Source organism: Chiloscyllium plagiosum, chromosome 23 (assembly GCF_004010195.1).
Source record: "Chiloscyllium plagiosum isolate BGI_BamShark_2017 chromosome 23, ASM401019v2, whole genome shotgun sequence".
Lineage (NCBI taxonomy): Eukaryota > Metazoa > Chordata > Chondrichthyes > Orectolobiformes > Hemiscylliidae > Chiloscyllium > Chiloscyllium plagiosum.
Window position 1 is genome coordinate 27,227,726 of NC_057732.1, and position 19,352 is coordinate 27,247,077.

General features: G+C 39.6%; 1 protein-coding gene across 1 annotated transcript in view; it reads right to left on the reverse strand.

Annotated features, from left to right (window-relative positions):
* Positions 1 to 843: 843 nt before the first annotated feature.
* The window catches only part of LOC122561702 (putative interleukin-17 receptor E-like), a 38,756-nt gene continuing 20,247 nt past the window's right edge, over positions 844 to 19,352 (reverse strand). Inside the window, exons 11-18 of the mRNA XM_043713729.1 lie at positions 17,872 to 17,916; positions 17,234 to 17,291; positions 11,785 to 11,933; positions 11,253 to 11,318; positions 10,829 to 10,886; positions 7,523 to 7,639; positions 3,715 to 3,769; positions 844 to 2,528 (exon numbers count right to left, since the gene is read on the reverse strand). Coding sequence (XP_043569664.1) covers positions 2,492 to 2,528; positions 3,715 to 3,769; positions 7,523 to 7,639; positions 10,829 to 10,886; positions 11,253 to 11,318; positions 11,785 to 11,933; positions 17,234 to 17,291; positions 17,872 to 17,916 — 585 coding nt within the window. The 3' untranslated portion in view covers positions 844 to 2,491. The remainder of the gene's footprint in view (positions 2,529 to 3,714; positions 3,770 to 7,522; positions 7,640 to 10,828; positions 10,887 to 11,252; positions 11,319 to 11,784; positions 11,934 to 17,233; positions 17,292 to 17,871; positions 17,917 to 19,352) is intronic.

Genomic DNA, 19,352 nt, shown 5'->3' on the forward strand with positions numbered 1-19,352 from the left:
CAGTTAAGTGAGGCCCAATGTCACCACAGGCGGAGGATGTCTCAGCATACGTTCACAGAACTCCTTGAGCAGGACCCGCAACCTGATGGAGTGGGGGGCCATCCTATCCTGGTGTCCACGTGCTCTTAAAATGTTTATAGAAAAGGCTCCTTCCAAGATTCCACTAGGGACCTGCATGGGATTTCTCAATCCTCAGCCTACAGATGTTTCAGGCTTGTTACCAAAGCACTTTATGCAAGATCACATTGATGCTGGAGCCCAGACACTAGGCTTAACCAACACAACTGGCTTCCCCAAGAGGCAGGATTCAAGAGACCAGAATCATTGTGTTGGAAGGACTATAACACAGCCAGTTAATCAATAAACAAAGCTCCTGTTCCATCAATGTGCATGTCATCTGCAAAGATTGGCATGAGATCTTAGAAGTATAAGCCAAGTACCCTGGGCACTGCCATAATGCTTATACCCTTGGGAATTCTCACGTCCCTGCTGTGTTTTAAGGGCCAAATGCCTTAGAATGACTTAGTCTGATGGTTCCATTGAGCAACCCCTTAAGTGAGACTGTGTGTGTGTGTGTGTGTGTGTGTGTGTGTGTAATACAGCCCAAGGTAAAATAGACAATAGACTTGCTGCAGTTAAGGTTCTAATGCATGGTTCAGTCAGCAGGGTCTTGCAGTATATTCACAAGGAAAGAAAAACAACATGCAATTTGTCAAAAATGATACTTAGCCAATTTTTGGTAAGATTCAGATCAGAGTGTTTTTTACTACACTTAAGTTCTCACCATCACTCCACATTCAGCAGCCACACAAGAGATCAACCAAATAAATAGCAAGACAGAAATACAAAAAAAAGACTTTTTTTTATTTATGTTTTTAAAAATTACGATGCAGTTGTAATCCATACATGTAGCAAAATTGTGAGATGCATTTTAATTATATAGAATGAGTCTGTAATACAACCGTTTTTCCAATTTACATATACATATTGAGCAAATATTTCAGTAACCATGAAGAGCACAGCAGGATATTCAGTGCAACCAAATCCACTTAAACATCATAATATTTTGTGTCGAAGAAAAATCAATTGTATTCAATGTTTTTGCCATTTCATAGATCTTGTATTGTTTCACCTCAAGAACCTTTCCAAAACTGTTCCTGAACCAGAGGTTTCAAACAAGAAACTTAAGTTCTACCAACAAACAATCTCAGTAAACACATTTCAAAATACACTTATAAAATGCACTAAGCTCCTCGCTGTTGAGTCACTAATACTGGTTTTAATGTATGTTGTAACATTGAAAAAGACAATTTCTAAAATAAAGCGATGTTAGATAAAGTATAATACTAAACAGTACATTTTCAATATCAAAACATTAGCAAACACATAATTGTACAAGTTGCTTTTGATAGATATTCCAAACTATCTAGTGGAGACAAATATTGATGGGTAAGTGTTTAATATTTCTCAGCTTAATTACTTCAGTCCTGAATTAAGTTATAGCTTAAAATATTTTCATTTCAGCATTGTACACTGGCCACCAAAAATATCTTTCTGAATAGGTAGTCACAAAGGTATTTACAAAATACTTATACAGAAGTATACAATTGTTACTCCAAATCTTGACAATTGGTACAACTTGGAAAGAGTCGAACCATACTTGAGCATCTTAAACACATTTTACACTGCCACTTATGTTATTAATACTTTAGAGAGAGGGAGAGAGAGAGAAAGAGAAAGAGAAAAAGAGAGAATGAGAAAATATACAATTGGCTTTGTGCAAATTAAACAATTCCCGAATTCTCTGTATCAGGCAAAGATATGCCAATCCCTGCAGAATCTAGATACAGATTTACATTAACACCTAGATTCATGGATAAACTAAGAAAAAAAAAGGGTTTCTTAAACCAAAAGAGAAAATGCTGGAAAATCTCAGCAGGTCTGGCAGCATCTGTAAGGAGAGAAAAGAGCTGACGTTTCGAGTCTAACTGACCCTTTGTCAAAGCTAAAAAAACTTCTTAACTCTACAGCTACCATCAACCACAAGTAATCACTAATCTAAGGGCAAAAAGATGAAAAATACTCGATGTATTCTATAGTTGCAAGCACCACAATAATACATTTAATTCAGAGTATACCAGTTGAATAACTAGCTACATCTGGATTTGTCTGCACCTTTACATACTTAGACCTGAAAACAAAAGGTTGGTCCATTGTCAAAAGCAGAACAACAAAATATCTATTCTCAAGCTTATTGTCTTTTCACTTCTTCATAAATGAGTATTGAAGCTTTTCTATGTGTGCTTCTGATAAAACTAGAATAAGTGTTGCACCCATAATCTTAGGCAACGTACGCTGCAATAAATAGTAGGAGATCTGCTCAATGTTCTAAACCTTCTTTTCACAGAAGCAGCTCAGAGTAAATGTTCTCTTCATTTCACAGAGAAATGTAGCAAAATCTTTGCTTAGCTTGATGTATATGATAAGAACTTCAGAGGGGAGAGGCTTCTTGTATGTCCACGGACATTCTGAAAAATAATCAATAACACTTCTGTAAAATAAGTAGAGATGCAGATGATAGCCTTAAATATCCTGTCCAATGTACTTTTACCAGATATTACTGTAGCTGGGCAAAATATCATGGGATTTTAAGAATGTTTCAGGTTTGTGTGATTTTTAATACTGGTTTTAAAAACCTTTGGCCTAAAGCAGGTTTCAACCACAAAATTGGTTTCACATTTATGGTTGATTAATTATTTTAGGATTTTATGCTAATTGTCCTCAATTGCAGGATACTCATAAGGCGTTAAAATCAAGTTATTTTCCTAATCAACCTGTTCAGAGATGTTAGTATATACTTCTGGAGCAGATGAGACTTGAACACAGATCTCTGAAATTAAAGCTGGATCTTTGGGGCATGAGAAGATGTTTTGATTTTGTTTTAGCATTCACTACTTTACCATAAGTGAGGTTAAAAAAAAGGCCTTTAAAAAAAAGTTTTCAGTAATTTTAAATCCAGTTTTTTTCCACAAGTGGCAGATTGACATTAAGTTTTTTTTTCATAGTACAATCATATTAATCAAATTTAAGCGAATAAAGGATTCTGATAAAATTAGATTTAAAGCACTATCTGACTATTATTTTATGGTGTATTTTTTGTCCACCAGCATACAAAGGAAAATGAGTGGAAACTTGAGGCTGTTGGAGAGTGAAACATTTATCCTAGTCGAATTCTAACGCCAACTGTTACAAACTTTCAGAAAATAACAAGGTCGTCAGTGGGCTCACTAAGTTCTCAAATATGAAACCACGACCTATGTTACAAGGAGAACATGTTCTTGGAATTGCTGAATATTTAAACACCCATCTCCATATCAGCTCATTAAAATGTATTATGTTATTGTTGGCTACATTCTCTTAAAAAGGGATTCAAACTGGCAAGTGAAAGGATCTTCAGATATGGAGGAACAAGTAGCCCCAAAGAAGATCAAGGTACAGTTTAGAAAGTTACACTTCCAAATATTATTGGGTTAGATCCAATGGAAATTTTAAAATTAAGTATCAAAAAATCTTTGAAAAGTACAATTTCTAATTAATATCAGGCCAAAACAAAGTCACCAGTACAGTATAAAAACCTCTCACTTTTGACAAGTCCAAAGCATTGTCTTGCTTTAAATGCTTCTGCTATTATCCACAACTGAGAGGTTTTCCTACCTTTTGGATGACTGGCTTGAATGCTGAACCACTTTTCTGTATGGACGATGAAGAGCTATATAAATGTTGAGCGACAAAAAGAGAAGGAAAGTACATCTTTACTATTGTACACATTGAATTTTCTATTTAAGAAACAATTGTGAGAAAAAGTGAATAGTTCACATATAATGCCTTAGCACTGCTGAATCTACTGTAAAGCTACTTTTGTGCAGGCCTTGGAGTTTTAGTGACACTGGCTTTTAACATGCAAAGTCTAGATATTAAGATCTGGTTTAAAAAATCAGGTTGATTGCCTGCCACACATTTTCCTATTTTGAAGAAAAAAAATGCATGGATGCGATTGGATTCAAACATAAACAATACTGATAAAAGCATTATTACTACTATCATTGGAAAGGATTTATTTTCCAGAGACTGGGCATGAAATGCATGCAGATCTGACAAGCTATTATAAAACCTTTCCAATGAAGGATCACTATCCTCAGGCACGCTCAGAGGCAGAAGCTGTATGATCACGTGGGAGGATACAGGGTTGGAAATCCTGCTGCCATTCCCCCTCCCTCTGATTCAGTTTGTGTGGTTAAATCTCTCTGGCAGCCTTCCCACTGAGTTGCCAATTGAGGTCCGTAAGTGGAACATTAATGCCCACTTCTGGGTTTTATTCTGCCACCATTGGACTCTTCATAAATGGGAAACTAATTGATGCATTGACTTGCAGCTTCCTGGAAAGGGGAAGGGGTCAATCAGTCAAAGACGTACCGCTTGATTGAGAGACAATGTGCAAGGAAGGGGCGGCAGGTGCCCACTGAAAGCCAATTCCTTGCCCCACTCTTCACCCACCACAACACTTGTCGATGCCCCTTCCACCAACCCCAACTTGCCCTCATTTACTTTGCTCGCTGTCACTCGCAAAGACCTAAATTAATTATTAGCAGGAGCCACTGCCTCTGTTGGTACTAATGGTGAAAGAGAATTGTTAGCCTCTGATTAGTTGGCAGTTCTTGGTGGGAGGAGCCATCTGAGGTTCTCCCGGAATAAAATGTCCCCATAAAAGTCTAGGCTTCTCACTGCCAATGAAAGGCTGGATTCCCTCAAGGTTCTTGGACATCAAGTCAAGAAGGGTGCTGCCAACTTTAGTGGCACACTTCTCATCCCCACCCCTGCATGGGCAAGTGATTAAAAATAAAACACAATGTAGCAAGAAAAGAGCTTTCCTGCTCAATCATGAAATATTAAAGGGTTTTGGAAAGGTTGCAGAGATCACCATCAGGCTGCTTAAATCATGTCAGCAAATGGCACTGTCCACTTGGAGGTTCAGGCCTCAATAAGTCAAGCTACACTCTCCAGATGGGTATCATCCTGCAGCTTGCAATAGGAGGTGGTGACTTTGCCAGCCTGCCCGAACACAAGGTGGGTCTTGTGGATCTAGGAGAGGAGGGTATTTTTCTTTGACGTGCCCACTTTGTCACACTTCTCCACTTTTGATCTCTCTACAGCTGCTTTTCCATCAGCCAGACAGAGTTAAAAATCAGGCTGGTAAATAGGCAAATAAACAAAAAGCAATAAAAGCCTCCTCACAAAGGTGGGGGGGAATGTGATGCAGAAGTCCATAAATGCAAGATCTACTCATGTATCCAAGAGGAAGATAAATATTAAAAGGTAGGGAAGGAATGTTAGGGAACTATTGCAGTTAAGTTTTAAAACAACCACACTGAGTAAAATGACAGAGTATTTTCCATGACCCAGTCTGTATTCCAATAAAAGAGGAACATGCGTTAAAGTATTTTAATGCCAAGAAAAACTCAACCCCCGAGAGAAAAAGATGGGGACAGTGGCCACAATTCGGTGACTTTTACTCTAGTGATGGAGAGGGATAAGTGTGCACTACAGGGCAAGAGTTATAGCTGGGGGCAGGGAAATTATGATGCGGTGAGGCATGACCCAGGATGTGTGGCTTAGAAAAGTAAGCTTCAAGGCAAGGGCGTAGTGCTCTGACTGATGAAGGCCAGTGTGCCAAAAGCTTTCTTCACTGTCCTGTCTACCTCTGAATCGACTTTCAGAGAACGATGCACCTGAATTCCAAGGTATCTCTGTTCCACTGCATTCTCTATGACCCAAACAATCACCATGAAACTCTGACCTTGATTTGACTTTCAAAAATGCAAGAACTTACACTGATCTGTATTAACATCCGTTTGCCATTTTTCAGCCCACTTCCCCAGCTGATCAACGTAGTGCTGTAATTTCTGAAATTTCTGATAACCTTCCTCACTCCCCATGATGCTGCCCATTTTAGTGTCATCTTCAAACTTATAAATCATGCCTGAACATTCGCTTCTAAATCATAGATATATGAAATATGTAGTGGTCCCAGCACCAACCCTTGAGGCATTCTCCTAGTCACAGGCCTCCAGTCTGACAATCATCCTTCCAGTATTACTCTCTGCTTCCCACAATCAAGCCAATTTTGTATCCAGTTTGCCACCTCCCCCTTAATTCTATGCAATCTAACCTTCCAGAGCAGCGTACCATGTGGAAACGGATTGAAGGTTTTACTGAAATCCATATAGACTACGTATACCATTGCTTGTCACTTCATGAAAGAACACAAACAAATTTGTGAGCCATTATCTTCCAGGCACAAAGCCATGCTGACTTTGATGAATGGCTTTTGCCCAAAACAGTGATTTCATGCTCCGAAACTGCTGTGATTTCCAGTACCGCTCTGATTTTATTCATAAACACACAGTGTCTTTCCAAATGCATGGATATCTTATCTCTCAGAACCTTGTCAAGTAACCTACCTACTAGATTTTAGGTTTATTGGTCTATAGTTCTCAGAGGTTTTTTGTAGCCCTTCTTGAATTAGGGCACAGCATTCGTTAACCTCCAGTCCTCCTTGACCTTATCAGTTGGCCAGCGATGATGCAAAAGTGCCAACCAGGACAACCACAATTTCTTCTCTGTCTTCCTACAGTGTTGCTAAATACAGTGGGGTGAGGAAGGCATATGGCGTACTGGCTTTTATTGGTAGAGGAATTGAGTTCTGGAGTACTGAGGTCATGTTGCAGTTGTATAAGACTCTGGTGCGGCTGCATCTGGAGTATTGTGTGCAGTTTTGGTCGCCATATTATAGGAAGGATGTGGAGGCACTGGAACGGGTGCAGAGGAGGTTTACCAGGATGTTGCCTGGTATGGTAGGAAGATTGTATGAGGAAAGGCTGAGGCACTTGTGGTTGTTTTCATTGGAGAAAAGAAGGTTTAGGGTTTACTTGATAGAGGTGTATAAGATGATTAGGGGTTTAGATAGGGTCGACAGTGAGGATCTTTTTCCACGTATGGAGTCAGCTATTATGAGGGGGCATAGCTTTAAATTAAGGGGGAGTTGGTATAGGACAGATGTTAGGGGTAGGTTCTTTACTCAGCGAGTCGTGAGTTCATGGAATGCCCTGCCAGTAGCAGTGGTGGACTCTCCCTCATTATGGGCATTTAAGCGGCATTGGATAGGCATATGGAGGATAGTGGGCTAATGAAGGTTAGGTGGGCTTGGATCAGCGCAACATCGAGGGCCGAAGGGCCTGTACTGCGCTGTATTCTTCTATGTTCTATGTTCTATGGTGAAAAGTGTCTGCTTTTACTGTTAATGATTACCATAGTATATTGCTGCTTTAAGCTGTGTAAAGTTACAATTCATACATTCATAAAAACATTAATGCTTTAAAGTGAAATGCACATCTTCTTTCAAGGCCAAGCAACAATCAATACCAACAGTTCAAACAATGAATACTGTTTCACTATTATTTCTCACCTCTGCAGAACATGTATCCTGCAACAAGGATCACAGTCAGTAGAATCACTAAAATCATAATGATTGCAACTGGCCAGGTATACGCTGAGGAAGTACCCGTGGCTTTTAATTCTGTAACTGGAAACAAATGGATATTGCATGACTGATTTATACAGTACTATGTAAAATGTAAAAGAAATCACATCACTCGTAACTAAAATTTCCCTTCACCTGCACTCCCAAAGACTCCTGTCAATTCCCCAACACGTAATTCCAAGAGGAATAAGAAAGGGTGGAGCCTAGACTCTCCCCAACTATCCGTCCTACTGTCGCACGAAAAGACTTATATTTTGCTAAAGTAACAGTTAGAGGACAGACAGAGTTTAAGATTTTATTGTTTGCTCTTCTATCCTTTGGAGATTTCTGTGACAAATGCTTCCATCAGAAGCTCATCCACCTGATGTTAATGGTTTCCCATTTCATTCAGCTCTGACTTCATATCAGTGTGGTTAATGGCTGAAGCCTTCAATGTTCCCTGCAATTTCCTTCTTGTAGCAAAATTATCAACATGATTAGCATCTTTTTAGATCCAATGCTGTGCACAAATCTGTTCACAATTTGTTTCTCCCATATGAAGATTTATAACCATGTACTTATATTCAAATTTCTCATACAGAGGAACCGCGATTATCCGAATTTCGGATTATTTGGACAAGATCGCAAAGTCCCGATGCTTGGCCAAATTGTGTTATCCAGCATTCGATTATCCGAACAAAATACTCCTCACTCATGTTGTTCAGATAATTGAGGTTCCTCTGCACCGTGGAACCAACTACTGGCAGCTTGTGGTAGAGTATTTCCAACAATCAATCAGCATCCAGCAAACTTCCCCACAGAGCTGTGTGCTAATAACCAGATGTTCCCTTTTCTTTGTGATGTTAGTTGAGGAATAAATATTGATCAGGACATCAGGAAGACCTCCCCTTCTCTTCACAAATCATCCCACAATATATTTTAATCTCCACCCAAGACGGATTCCTTTTGAACATAGAAGGCTGAGGAAGGATCTGACCACGGTACACAAAGTTCTGAGGGGCACAGACAAGGAGCCACTTTTCCCCTAGCAGACAGGAAAATAACCAAAGGCCACTGTTTTAAGGCAAGGAACAGGATGCTTAGAAGGAATTTGAGGAAAAGAAAATTCACCCAGAATTGTGGATATCTGGAACTCACTGCCTAAGAACTGAAGAACTATTTAGGTGAGCTCTTGAAATGCAAAAGCATACAAGACTACAGGAAAATGCTGGAAAATGGAATCTGAAGTGATGGATGGTTGATGACCACAGTGGTAATATTTGCGTGGAGCCAGAGCACATGGATAGGGTTCAAATTGAATATTTTGTGTCAGCGCTCACTAGTAAGAGGATCTAGAAATTGGGGAGAAGGTCTGTGATATCATTAGGATAGGCAGAGAGGAGGTTGAGTGGTCAGGCAGGCTTAAAAGTAAATACATTTCCAGGGTTCAATGATATGTATCCCAGTTTCTGTTGGAGTAAGGCAAGGGAGGAAATCGCAGAGGCACTTGCAAAGATTTTCAATTCCTCTTTGGCCATGCAGAGGTGGATCCAACTTGCCAAATGGAGGACAGCCAAAATAGCAGCATTACTCAAGAAGGAACCAAGGGATAGATGAGGAAACTATATGACCTCGGTGGTAGGGAAACTATTGGAAGCAATTGTGAGGGACAGAATTAATCTGCATTTGGATGGTAGGGATTAATGAAGAATAGTTAGCACGGTTTTGTTAAGGAGAGGTCATGCCTAAACAATTTGATTGATTTTTTTCAAAGGGTGACCACATTTGTAGATTCTAATGTAGTCTACTTTGACATCAGCATAAGATCCCGCATGGGAGACTGATAGCAAAGATAAGACCCCATAGGATCCAAGGAAATTTGGCAAGTTGGATCCACAATTGGCTAAGAGGCAGGAAGCAGAGAGTAATGATTGAGGGGTTTTTTAAACTGAATGTTTGCATCCAGTAGGGTCCCACAAGACTCAGTGTTGGGGCCCATGTTATTTGCGGTTATATACATGTTTTAGACTTGAATGTATGAGGGTTGATCAGTAAGTTTTCAGATGATACAAAGTTTGGTGTGGTGGTACATAGGCAGGAGGATAGCCTTAGACTATAAAGAGGACATTTGGCTGGTCTGACAGACTGAAATGGAATTCAGTCTGGATAGATTTGAAGTGATGCACTCGGGTAGGACAAACAAAGCAAGAGAATACATAAAGAACTTTGGGAAGCATCGAGGATCAGAGGACTTTGGTGCGCATGTATACCAATCCCTTAAGGTATCAAAACAAGTAGATAATGTGGTTAATAAAGCATTAGTTGAGGCATTGAGTTGAACAGAAGAAAGGTTATGCTGGGATTGTACAAGGGGTCACTTTAGCTCAGTTGGCTGGAGAGCTGGTCTGTAATGCAGAATAATGCCAAAGTATGGGTTCAATTCTCCTTCTCAACCTCTCCCCTCGCCTGAAGCATGATGACCTCAGGTTAAACCACCAGTTGTCTCTCTCTAATGAGAGAGCAGCCCTATAGCTGGTAAGATCATGGCAACTTTACTTTTATAAAATGCTGGTTCGGCCACAGCTAGAATATTCTGTGCAGTTCTGTAGTCCACATTATAGGAGGGATGTGATAGCACTGGAGAGGGAGGAGAGGAGAGTTGCCTGTGCTGGAGAGATTCACTTAAGACAATGACAGATTGGGGTTGTTTTCCTTTGAGCAGAGAAAATGGAGGTGCATCAAATTATGAAGGACATAGATACGGTAGAGGGGAAGAAATGTTTCCTTTTGATGGAAGGATCAAATAACCAAGGGCATAAATCTTGGAAAAGAGGCAGACGACTTAGAGAAGATGGAAGGGAAAATCTTTTCACCCAGGGGTGGTGGGAATCTGGAACTCACTGTCTGTTAGGGTGGTGGAGTAGTATTTAGGTATGCACTTGTGATGCCAAGGCATACAAGTCCATAGACCAAGTGTTGGAAAATGGAATTAGAACAGTTAGGTGGTTGTTTTGACCAGCACAGGCATGATGGGCTGAAGGGCCTATTTCTATGCTGTAAAAACAGAGTCTACGAGAAGGAACCTGAGTGCAATGGCACATCAGAAAGATTGTGCCTCCAACAATTCATCAGTGTGAACTGCATGTTGTAACAAATTATTTGAAACAGAGTATTCAGTACAAATGTAAAAGCAAACACACTAGACAGCCCAGCAGCAATCCTCTCAAAAAGAAAGATAAATAAGTCACTTACTGTACATGATGTCACAGAACTGAATCCGAACAGAATATTCTACATCTGTCCGCCATCCCTGTCAGGACAAATCAATTTAGATTTGTTATCAATTGTTAATTTTTTTTTAAGACAAGGAAATGTAACCCTGCATGCACTGATTTGGAAGTTCTGGCAATTAGTGAAGTGTTATAAACAGCTTGATCATCCCTGGCTGCGGAAGAGAACGTGACTAGATTTTATTGCTTTCAATTGCTATTGAGCAAACCCTGCTGGGTATATTTTGATGAAATGCATGTGCTCCAATACTTCCACCCCCACCCCATGGGAAAATAGGCTACCCTGGTTGGTCTTGTATTGAATAAGCCAACCCAAATCTCCAACTTCAGAACAGGAAGTCAAAATTTAAGAAGAAAAATCTTTGCTAAATTAAAAGCTCTCATACCTGTATACAAAAATTGCTGTCATATTCTTCCTGCGACAGGTTAAAAACTTGAGTATAGGCACCAACCTGTAACAGGAAACATTTTAATGAGTTATTGCTTTGAGACAGGAACGGATATATGAGTCAACGAACAACTCCGAAGTTATTGCAAATCTTCCTATTAAAAACAACTACCTCAGAAACATTATCCAAATAGCATCAATGGAGGGTCAAGTACAACATGATTTCTCTTCCATAGGATGTTTATTTTGAAGTGCCAAGCAAGATCAGTTTAGAATGTTGATTGACAGTCAGAATAATTAAATAACTAAATTAGTTGTATAATGCAAAACAGCTTATATTCAGAGTTCCAATTAAATTTAAGTTTTACTTTAGTGGGATTGGGAATAATTGTATTTTATAAATATTTAATGTATCTGTATATTTGTAAACCTTCTCAAGTCTGTGTTGAAAATATGTTTTTGCAAATGCAAGTATATAGCATCTTTAGTCCCATTGACTAATCTGTGGTTTAAAATCAACATGAACTCACCGTATTTGCAGTAACTTGCAGCTCCTTCAGTGGGTCACACTCATGGGGGGTAGTCCTGTTACACAACGCCATCTTGAATTCAGCCTTGTTCAAAGTCTTGAATGTAAACTGAAGCTTACTGTACTGCTCATCAAAAGTCATGTTCCAAGCTATATTAAAAATAATTGTTAACTGGTAACCATCATGCTTCGAAGTCTGTTCTGAAAATAGTACATTTGTAGTTTTGAGGTGAGGATCTCAGTTTATGCCAATAAATCTAAAATTTTGAATCAGTTCCAAGAATTTAATTTCAAAGATATCGAGGTAGACCTTGACTTTGTATGACAGTGTCTCCACAGCAACTTTTAAATCCTTTCCTAATAAAATCCAAACTTGGTGCCAGCTTTCTATCACTCAATTTGTGCTATGACACAATGTTAAGATCTACACCAGCTACACATGTTATAGAGGAGACTGGATTTCACATGACCTTTCCAGGGTTATTAGTGGGTAGGTGCAGGGGGATATGTCCAATAAATCAAGTGACCACCTACATGCTCTCAACTCACCTCCACAAAATGCTAGATGGGTGGCTGCTAAAATTAGCAACCCCTTCTCCAGATGTAAATAAATAAATAAAAAGATCAATCAGGCCCGTTTACAAGGTATTGACTGCAATCATGCACTTATGATAGCTTCATGTCGTTGACACAGACAACAGGGAAGAAATGGGCAGCTATTTTTAATGGCCTATGTGGGAGAAGGCAGGAAGGAAAGGTGAACACACACATTACCCCTCTTTGGAGGCCATCTTCTCTCCAAAATGCCGCTGCCCTTTCTTTGGTGCCCACCTGACTTCCAAAACCAGAACTCCACCACCATTGCAGACCCCCACTCAAATCCCTAGGCTGTCTGATACCCCCCATCCCCCACTCTAAAACCTCAGGACCTGCCTTTCCAGGGCAGCTGTCATCTCCTACGTGGTCCTGACAATGCCCATTACTGGCTGACTTGGAAGGGAATGATGAATGGAGTTCCAAGCCAGGCCTGCAGCTTTCAAGGATAAAATGTTCTTCCACTGATGGCTGTAAATACCACTGTTAGCCAGTCAATTTAGCTGGATGCGTGATGGTTGGCAGATGGGTTTCTACTGGCTGCATCTCAGCTTCTAACTGACTGTCCATCTGGCCAGTGCCTGTAAAATGCAGCCAAAGGGCTTGCTGACTCGTGTAAAAGACTTTTGCGTCCACAATGTATTTATTTCATCTTAAGTCTGCTGATAGTTGAAGCAGCTTCCAAACAAAGATATGTTTAATTATCTAAGTTGAAAACAGTAAAGGACTTAAACAACTGCTCTCTGGTATAGTGTTTAACATAGATGAGAATAAAAAATTGTTTCAGGATTCTGTAGGAACGGCCAGGCAGTCTGCTGATACACATCACATCCAAGTTCACTAAAATGCATCAGGTTCGTATTGAGAAAGAGTAGTGTTTATTCAGACAAGAGGAGGATTCTGGAAACAATGGAGTGGAATCTTGAAGTTATCCAGCAAAATTTAAGTCCTATTGAAGATAAATTCTCAAAGTTGGAGAAATAAATGGAGCAGCAAGACAAGCTGACATATTGAAGGTGAGGGAATGTATTGTGGCTCAGTTCAGAGAAACCAGTTAAGATAACAGATCTGAAACATTAGATAAAACAGTTTTGAGATATATAAATGACGGATGAAACTGTAGATGGGTGGGTTAGTAAGTCTGCAGATGATACAAAAATTGGTGGAGTTGTGGATAGTGTAGAAAGTTGTCAAAGGATACAGTGGGATATAGATCAGTTGCAGATATTGGTGGAGAAATGGCAGATAGAGTTAATCCAGTTAAGTGTGAGGTGCTGCACTTTGGGAAATCAAAGGTTAAGGAAAGGTATACAGTTAATGTCAGGACCCTGAACAGCATTGATGTACAGAGGGATCTTGGGGTTCAAGTCCATGGCACCCTGAAAGTGGCCACACAAGTAGACAAGATGGTAAAGAAGGCGTATGGCGTGCTTGCTTTTATCAGAGAATTGAGTACAAGAGTCAGGATGTCACATTGCAGCTTTCTAAGACTTTGGTTAGGCCAAAGTTAGAGTGTAGCATTCAATTCCAGTTGCCACATTACAGGAGGATGTGGAAGCTTTAAAGAGGGTACAGAAGAGGGTTACCAGGATTCTGCCTGGATTAGAGGATATGAACTATAAGGACAGGCTAGAAAAACTCAGGTTGTTTTCTCTGGAGCAGCAGAGGAGAGACTTGATGGTAATCTATAAAATTATAAGATACACAGAGAGGCTTGACAGAATTTTCCTCCAGTAGTTGAAGTATCTAAAACTAGGGGGCATGCGTTTAAGGTAAGAGTGGGAAAATTAAAAAGATGTAAGGGGCAAGTTTTCTTTTTTTAAAAAACACACAGAGTGTGGTAGAAGTGTGGAGCACATTGCCAGGGTGGTGGTTGAGGCAGATACAATAGGGGCATTCAAGAGACTTTTAGATAAACACATGACTATGCAAGGAATGGAGGGATATGGATGAAGGACAGACAGAAGGGATTAGTTTAATTTGGCATCATGTGGGCACAACATTGTGGGCCGAAGGGCCAATTCCTGTGCTGTACAGTTCTATGTTTCTGTCTATTCAGGGGCAATTCTGCAGTAGTTAACAAACTGATCAAACAAACAGTGCTTCATTGTGATTTTCCTACTTGGGTTGTCGCTATTTCAGCAATATCTAATTAATTTTCAGCTGGAATTCAAATTGGAATATAATTGTAGCAATCTTTGTAAGCATTTGTATTGGTGGCTCAGTGGGTCTGGGTTCAATGCCTGGCCAATGCACAGTCATGATTTTTGCTTGAAGTTTTACTGGGCATAACCAAGTTCAGAAAGAAAGGATGTTTGTTTCGCCTGGCTGGAGACTCTCATATCCACTGCCAGGGTAAAGAGCAAGCAATTGTGGACAGATGTCATGAGAATTTGTTCACTTACATGGTGATAAATTTTAAAGAAATCTCTACTCCTCAGGGCTGTGCAGGCTCAATTTTTGAATAGTTTCAAGTCAGAATAGATGGGTTTCTGAAAATTGATGACATTAAGTAAAGTGGAGATAGCCAGAAAATAGTGTTGAAATGGTTGGCCATGATCCAGAAAAATGGGGAAGACTCGACGTGCTGAATGGCCTGTTCATATGTGACCCTGTCACTACCGTGAGAGGCAGTCTTTACAAGTGGAAAGACTGTTGCTGTTAGTGCCTGACAGATCAGATTTAACGTAATCCTCAAAAGAACCCAATCAGAAAGAAATCTGTCTTCTGTCTGTTTTGAAAGAACTTTCAAAGAAGGCATTTTGGGTATGCTTTCCTTTATTGGTCAGTGCATTGTGTATAGGGGTTGGGAGGTCATGTTGCAGTTGTACAGGACATTGGTTAGGCCACTGTTGGAATATTGCGTGCAATTCTGGTCTCCTTCCTATCGGAAGTACGTTGTGAAACTTGAAAGGGTTCAGAAAAGGATGTTGCCAAGGTTGGAAGGTTTGAGTTGTATGAAGAGGCTGAATAGGCTGGGGCTGTTTTTCCCGGAGTGTCGGAGGCTGAGGGGTGACCTTTATGGAGGATGATATAATCATGCAGGGCATTGGTTGGGGTAAATAGACAAAGTCTTTTCCCTGGGGTGGGGGGAGTCCAGAACTAGAGGGAGTAAGTTTGAGGTGAGAAGGGACCTAAGGGGCAACTTTTTCATGCAGAGTGGGTACATGTATGGAATGAGCTGCCAGAGGAAGTGGTGGAGGCTGGTACAATTGCAACATTTAAAAGGCATCTGGATGGGTATATGAATGGTAAGGGTTTAGAGTGATATGGGCCAAGTGCTGGCAAATGGGACTAGATCAGGTTAGGATATCTGGTCAGCATGGTCGAGTTGAACCGAAGTATCTGCTCCATGCTGTACCTCTGTGACTCTATAACTTTCCTATGCCAGACAAAGTGGTGGATGCAGGTACATTTACAATGTTTAAGAGACATTTTAATAGGTTCATCAATAGGAAAGGTTTGGAGGGATTTGACCAGGTGTAGCAAATGGGACTAGTTTAGATCAGGAACATGGTCAGCATGGACTGGTTAGGCCAAACGGCCTGTTTCCATGCTGCATGACTCTATGAACAAGAATGGAACCTGATGACAGTTACAACGATAAAGTAGGCCTCATACTGCAGAACATAGATAAAATGTGCATCTTTTATAGAAATCACAGTCATGTTATGGCACAGAAAGAGGTCATTAATTTCATCATGCATTTTCTGGCTCATTGACATTGAGTAATGATACTCATTTAATCTCTTGATTTTCTCCCATTCCCTGGCATATTACTTTTATCCAGATAATTATCTAATGCCCTCTTGAATGCCTCAAATTGGACCTGCCTCCATCACACTTCCAGGCAGTGCATTATATACCCTACATAGAGTGAAAAAAAAAAATTTTCCTCAAGGTCCTTCAAATTTTGTTTTGTTTCTAAACATAAATGGAAACAAATCTTCAGTATAAGTTCAAAATTGCTAATGGAAGCACAGAGGTCATAACTCGGCATATTGTTGCACCATCTTATGTTTATCTCCTTCAAACATGTTAGTACACCTCCAGTAATTTAATAGAAGGATCAGCTTAAGCAATGCCTTTATGAACAAGGGTATTTTTCATTTTGTTGCTTGGTCTTTACATAACTTCATTCAGAGGATGCCAGATTTTCACATTTCTTTGGACAGCCTCCCTCGGGTGCTATGAAGAAAAACTTGCCCTTTCTCGATTTCTAATTTACAATCAAATCCCTCAGATGTCCCCACCCCCACAAATCTTTACTATGATGCACTAAAAATATTGATTTTAAATTTATCAATTCAAAACAAATTATAATTTAGGAGTCAGGTCACCAATTTGACAACTTTTGAAATTTTATTTTCAACATAATAGTGTCAATATACAATCAATGGTCCCACCTTGTTGCAAATATCTACAAATTTTCAGTCATCCCGAGTTACAGACAATTCCACAAGACTACCGTGTAGCAAACCATATGGTGTTCTGAGGAAGGGTCACCGGACCCAAAACATTAACTACCAGACCTGTTGAATTTTCCAACATCTACAGTTCTTTGCTGCTTTATATAGCAGGGTTTAATTTCCTCCAGTCACTCACACATTAATAGATTCAGTTTTAACTTCCTAAATGTGAGGATGACTCTTTTGATCCTGAGCAGGCAGATTTCCACACGTGCAATGTAAACCTACATACCATCCAGAGTATGAATCACAGCTGCCTAAACCCAAAGTAGTGTTGCAAGCTCTGCCCAAATTAAGTCAGTTAACTGACCAGGTACTTAAACTGAGATCAGAGATGCTCAGGGCCACATGACACAGTGAACAACTTCATTCAAAATGCATTTTTACCTGGTGAATATCCAAAAGCAAAAGGACATCTGACCCAAACACCTTCATTTGTGGTAAACTGTAAAACAAGGTTTAAAATACAATACATTAGGGGGATGAGTATAAAATTTTGAGTTAAAAATATGAAAAGCCATAAAATATTCACATTTTTACACTTTTACATTTTTACACTTGTATGCACAAGCTGAACATGCAATATCGAGGAACAGGGCAGAATCTTTGAGAATAGAATTTTCCGATTCCAAAAACAATTTCTATATTTGCCAAATTACTTTCAAATCTGAGCGTTCGATTGAGAAAATATAGAAATGCTCTGTTCAAAAACTCAACACTTAGCACAGCACACACACACGCGCACGCACACCAAATGATCCCAGCCTGGACTCGGAATCTGCACTCGATTGATTGATTTTAACCATCGAGTAACAGGAGGAGTATCACAAGTCACCTTAGCATCTGGGTTGAACAAGAAACCAATAGATCTAGAATTCCTGTTCAGGATGGCAGACGACAACTAGAAAAAGTGCATGGATGGTGCAAGCTAACAAAATACCACAACTAGGTGTGTTTATGAAGCATTAACTAGAAAATAAAGAAAATCAAATTCTAATTAAGATGGAAGAATGGAAAAGCTTTACCTTTACACAAAGTCTTGGATGTGGATCTACGCGTGAATACCTGACCTATTCAAAAAAGCCAGTATTATTTTCCACACAAGAACTGACTGAGATTCTTTTAAAAATCAAAACTATATTCATTAAAGTGCCTACCTTAAAATAATTTTGATGACAAAAGCCATGCAGATTACCATATTTAATTCATTCAGGGAGACCTTCGATTTGTTCAAATCACATTTGTTCAAATCACATTTGTCGTTTTCTTTTAAAAAAACTGCAGTTGAACATTTGTTTATGAGGTTGAATTTTATAATTGATTATTGGCAATAATCTGCCTTAGTACTTCAAAATTTGAGCTTTGGTCCAATTTTAATGGATCATTCTTACATAATTTTGAAAATGCCCTGTTGTAATCTGTGCTTCGTCAGTCTGCTGCAAGGTTTAATTTGCCAAAATCTCTAGCTCTCCACAATTAGTCTAATACCCTCAGTCATGACTGGACTAGTTCATCTGCTGCTAAGCCCCACAAAAATATACATATGCTTTATTGTATTCGAATCATAATTGGCAAGGTTTCTGTTGGGACCAGCATGAAAGTTTTATAGAACAAAGTCATGCATCAGAAAATGGAAATAATTGACATTAAAGAAATCTTGTTAGCTGAAAAATAAATGTCATACTATGCTATCATACTATTATCCTGATTTCTAAAGTGCAAAACATCCCCTAAAATAGCTACAACTTGAGCTAATCAAACTGAAAACTTGGAAATGGTTCAAATTAGAAAGCACTTGCGTTGAAAGGTCAAATTTGTGGTTGCTAGTCAGAAGAGGAAACACAGGCTCAATATTATATATATATATATATATATATATAAAATATTTTCTTCGATTTTAGTTGTGCAAATTGCTGCTTTGCTTTTTTTTTAAGATTACTTACAGTGTGGAAACAGGCCCTGCGGCCCAACAAGTCCATACTGCCCCGTTGAAGCGCAACCCACCCATACCCCTACATTTACCCCTTACCTAACACTACGAGCAATTTAGCATGGCCAATTCACCTGACCTGCACATCTTTGGACTGTGGGAGGAAACTGGAGCACCCGGAGGAAACCCACACAGACACGGGGAGAACGTGCAAACTCCACACAGACAGTCGCCTGAGGCGGGAATTGAACCCGGGTCTCTGGCGCTGTGAGGCAGCAGTGCTAACCACTGTGCCACCGTGCCGCCCTTTGAAATATTCAGGTGATGAATCAAATTCCGTTTCCCTTTTCCCAAATTTAATTATAATTTTTAAAAAGTCATCTACGTCCTTTTGGAAAGAACTAATGGTTTTCCCTCAATTTGGTTGTTATTCTCAAAAGTATGCCTTCTGGAACAGACTCAGCCATCAGTACATTATTGTTCTTTTTCCAAATGATCTTGTCAACTCCATAAAGCTATCCACCACATTCCCGCAGTCTTTTAACCTCTAGAAAAATATTATGCAGGATTTGGCTG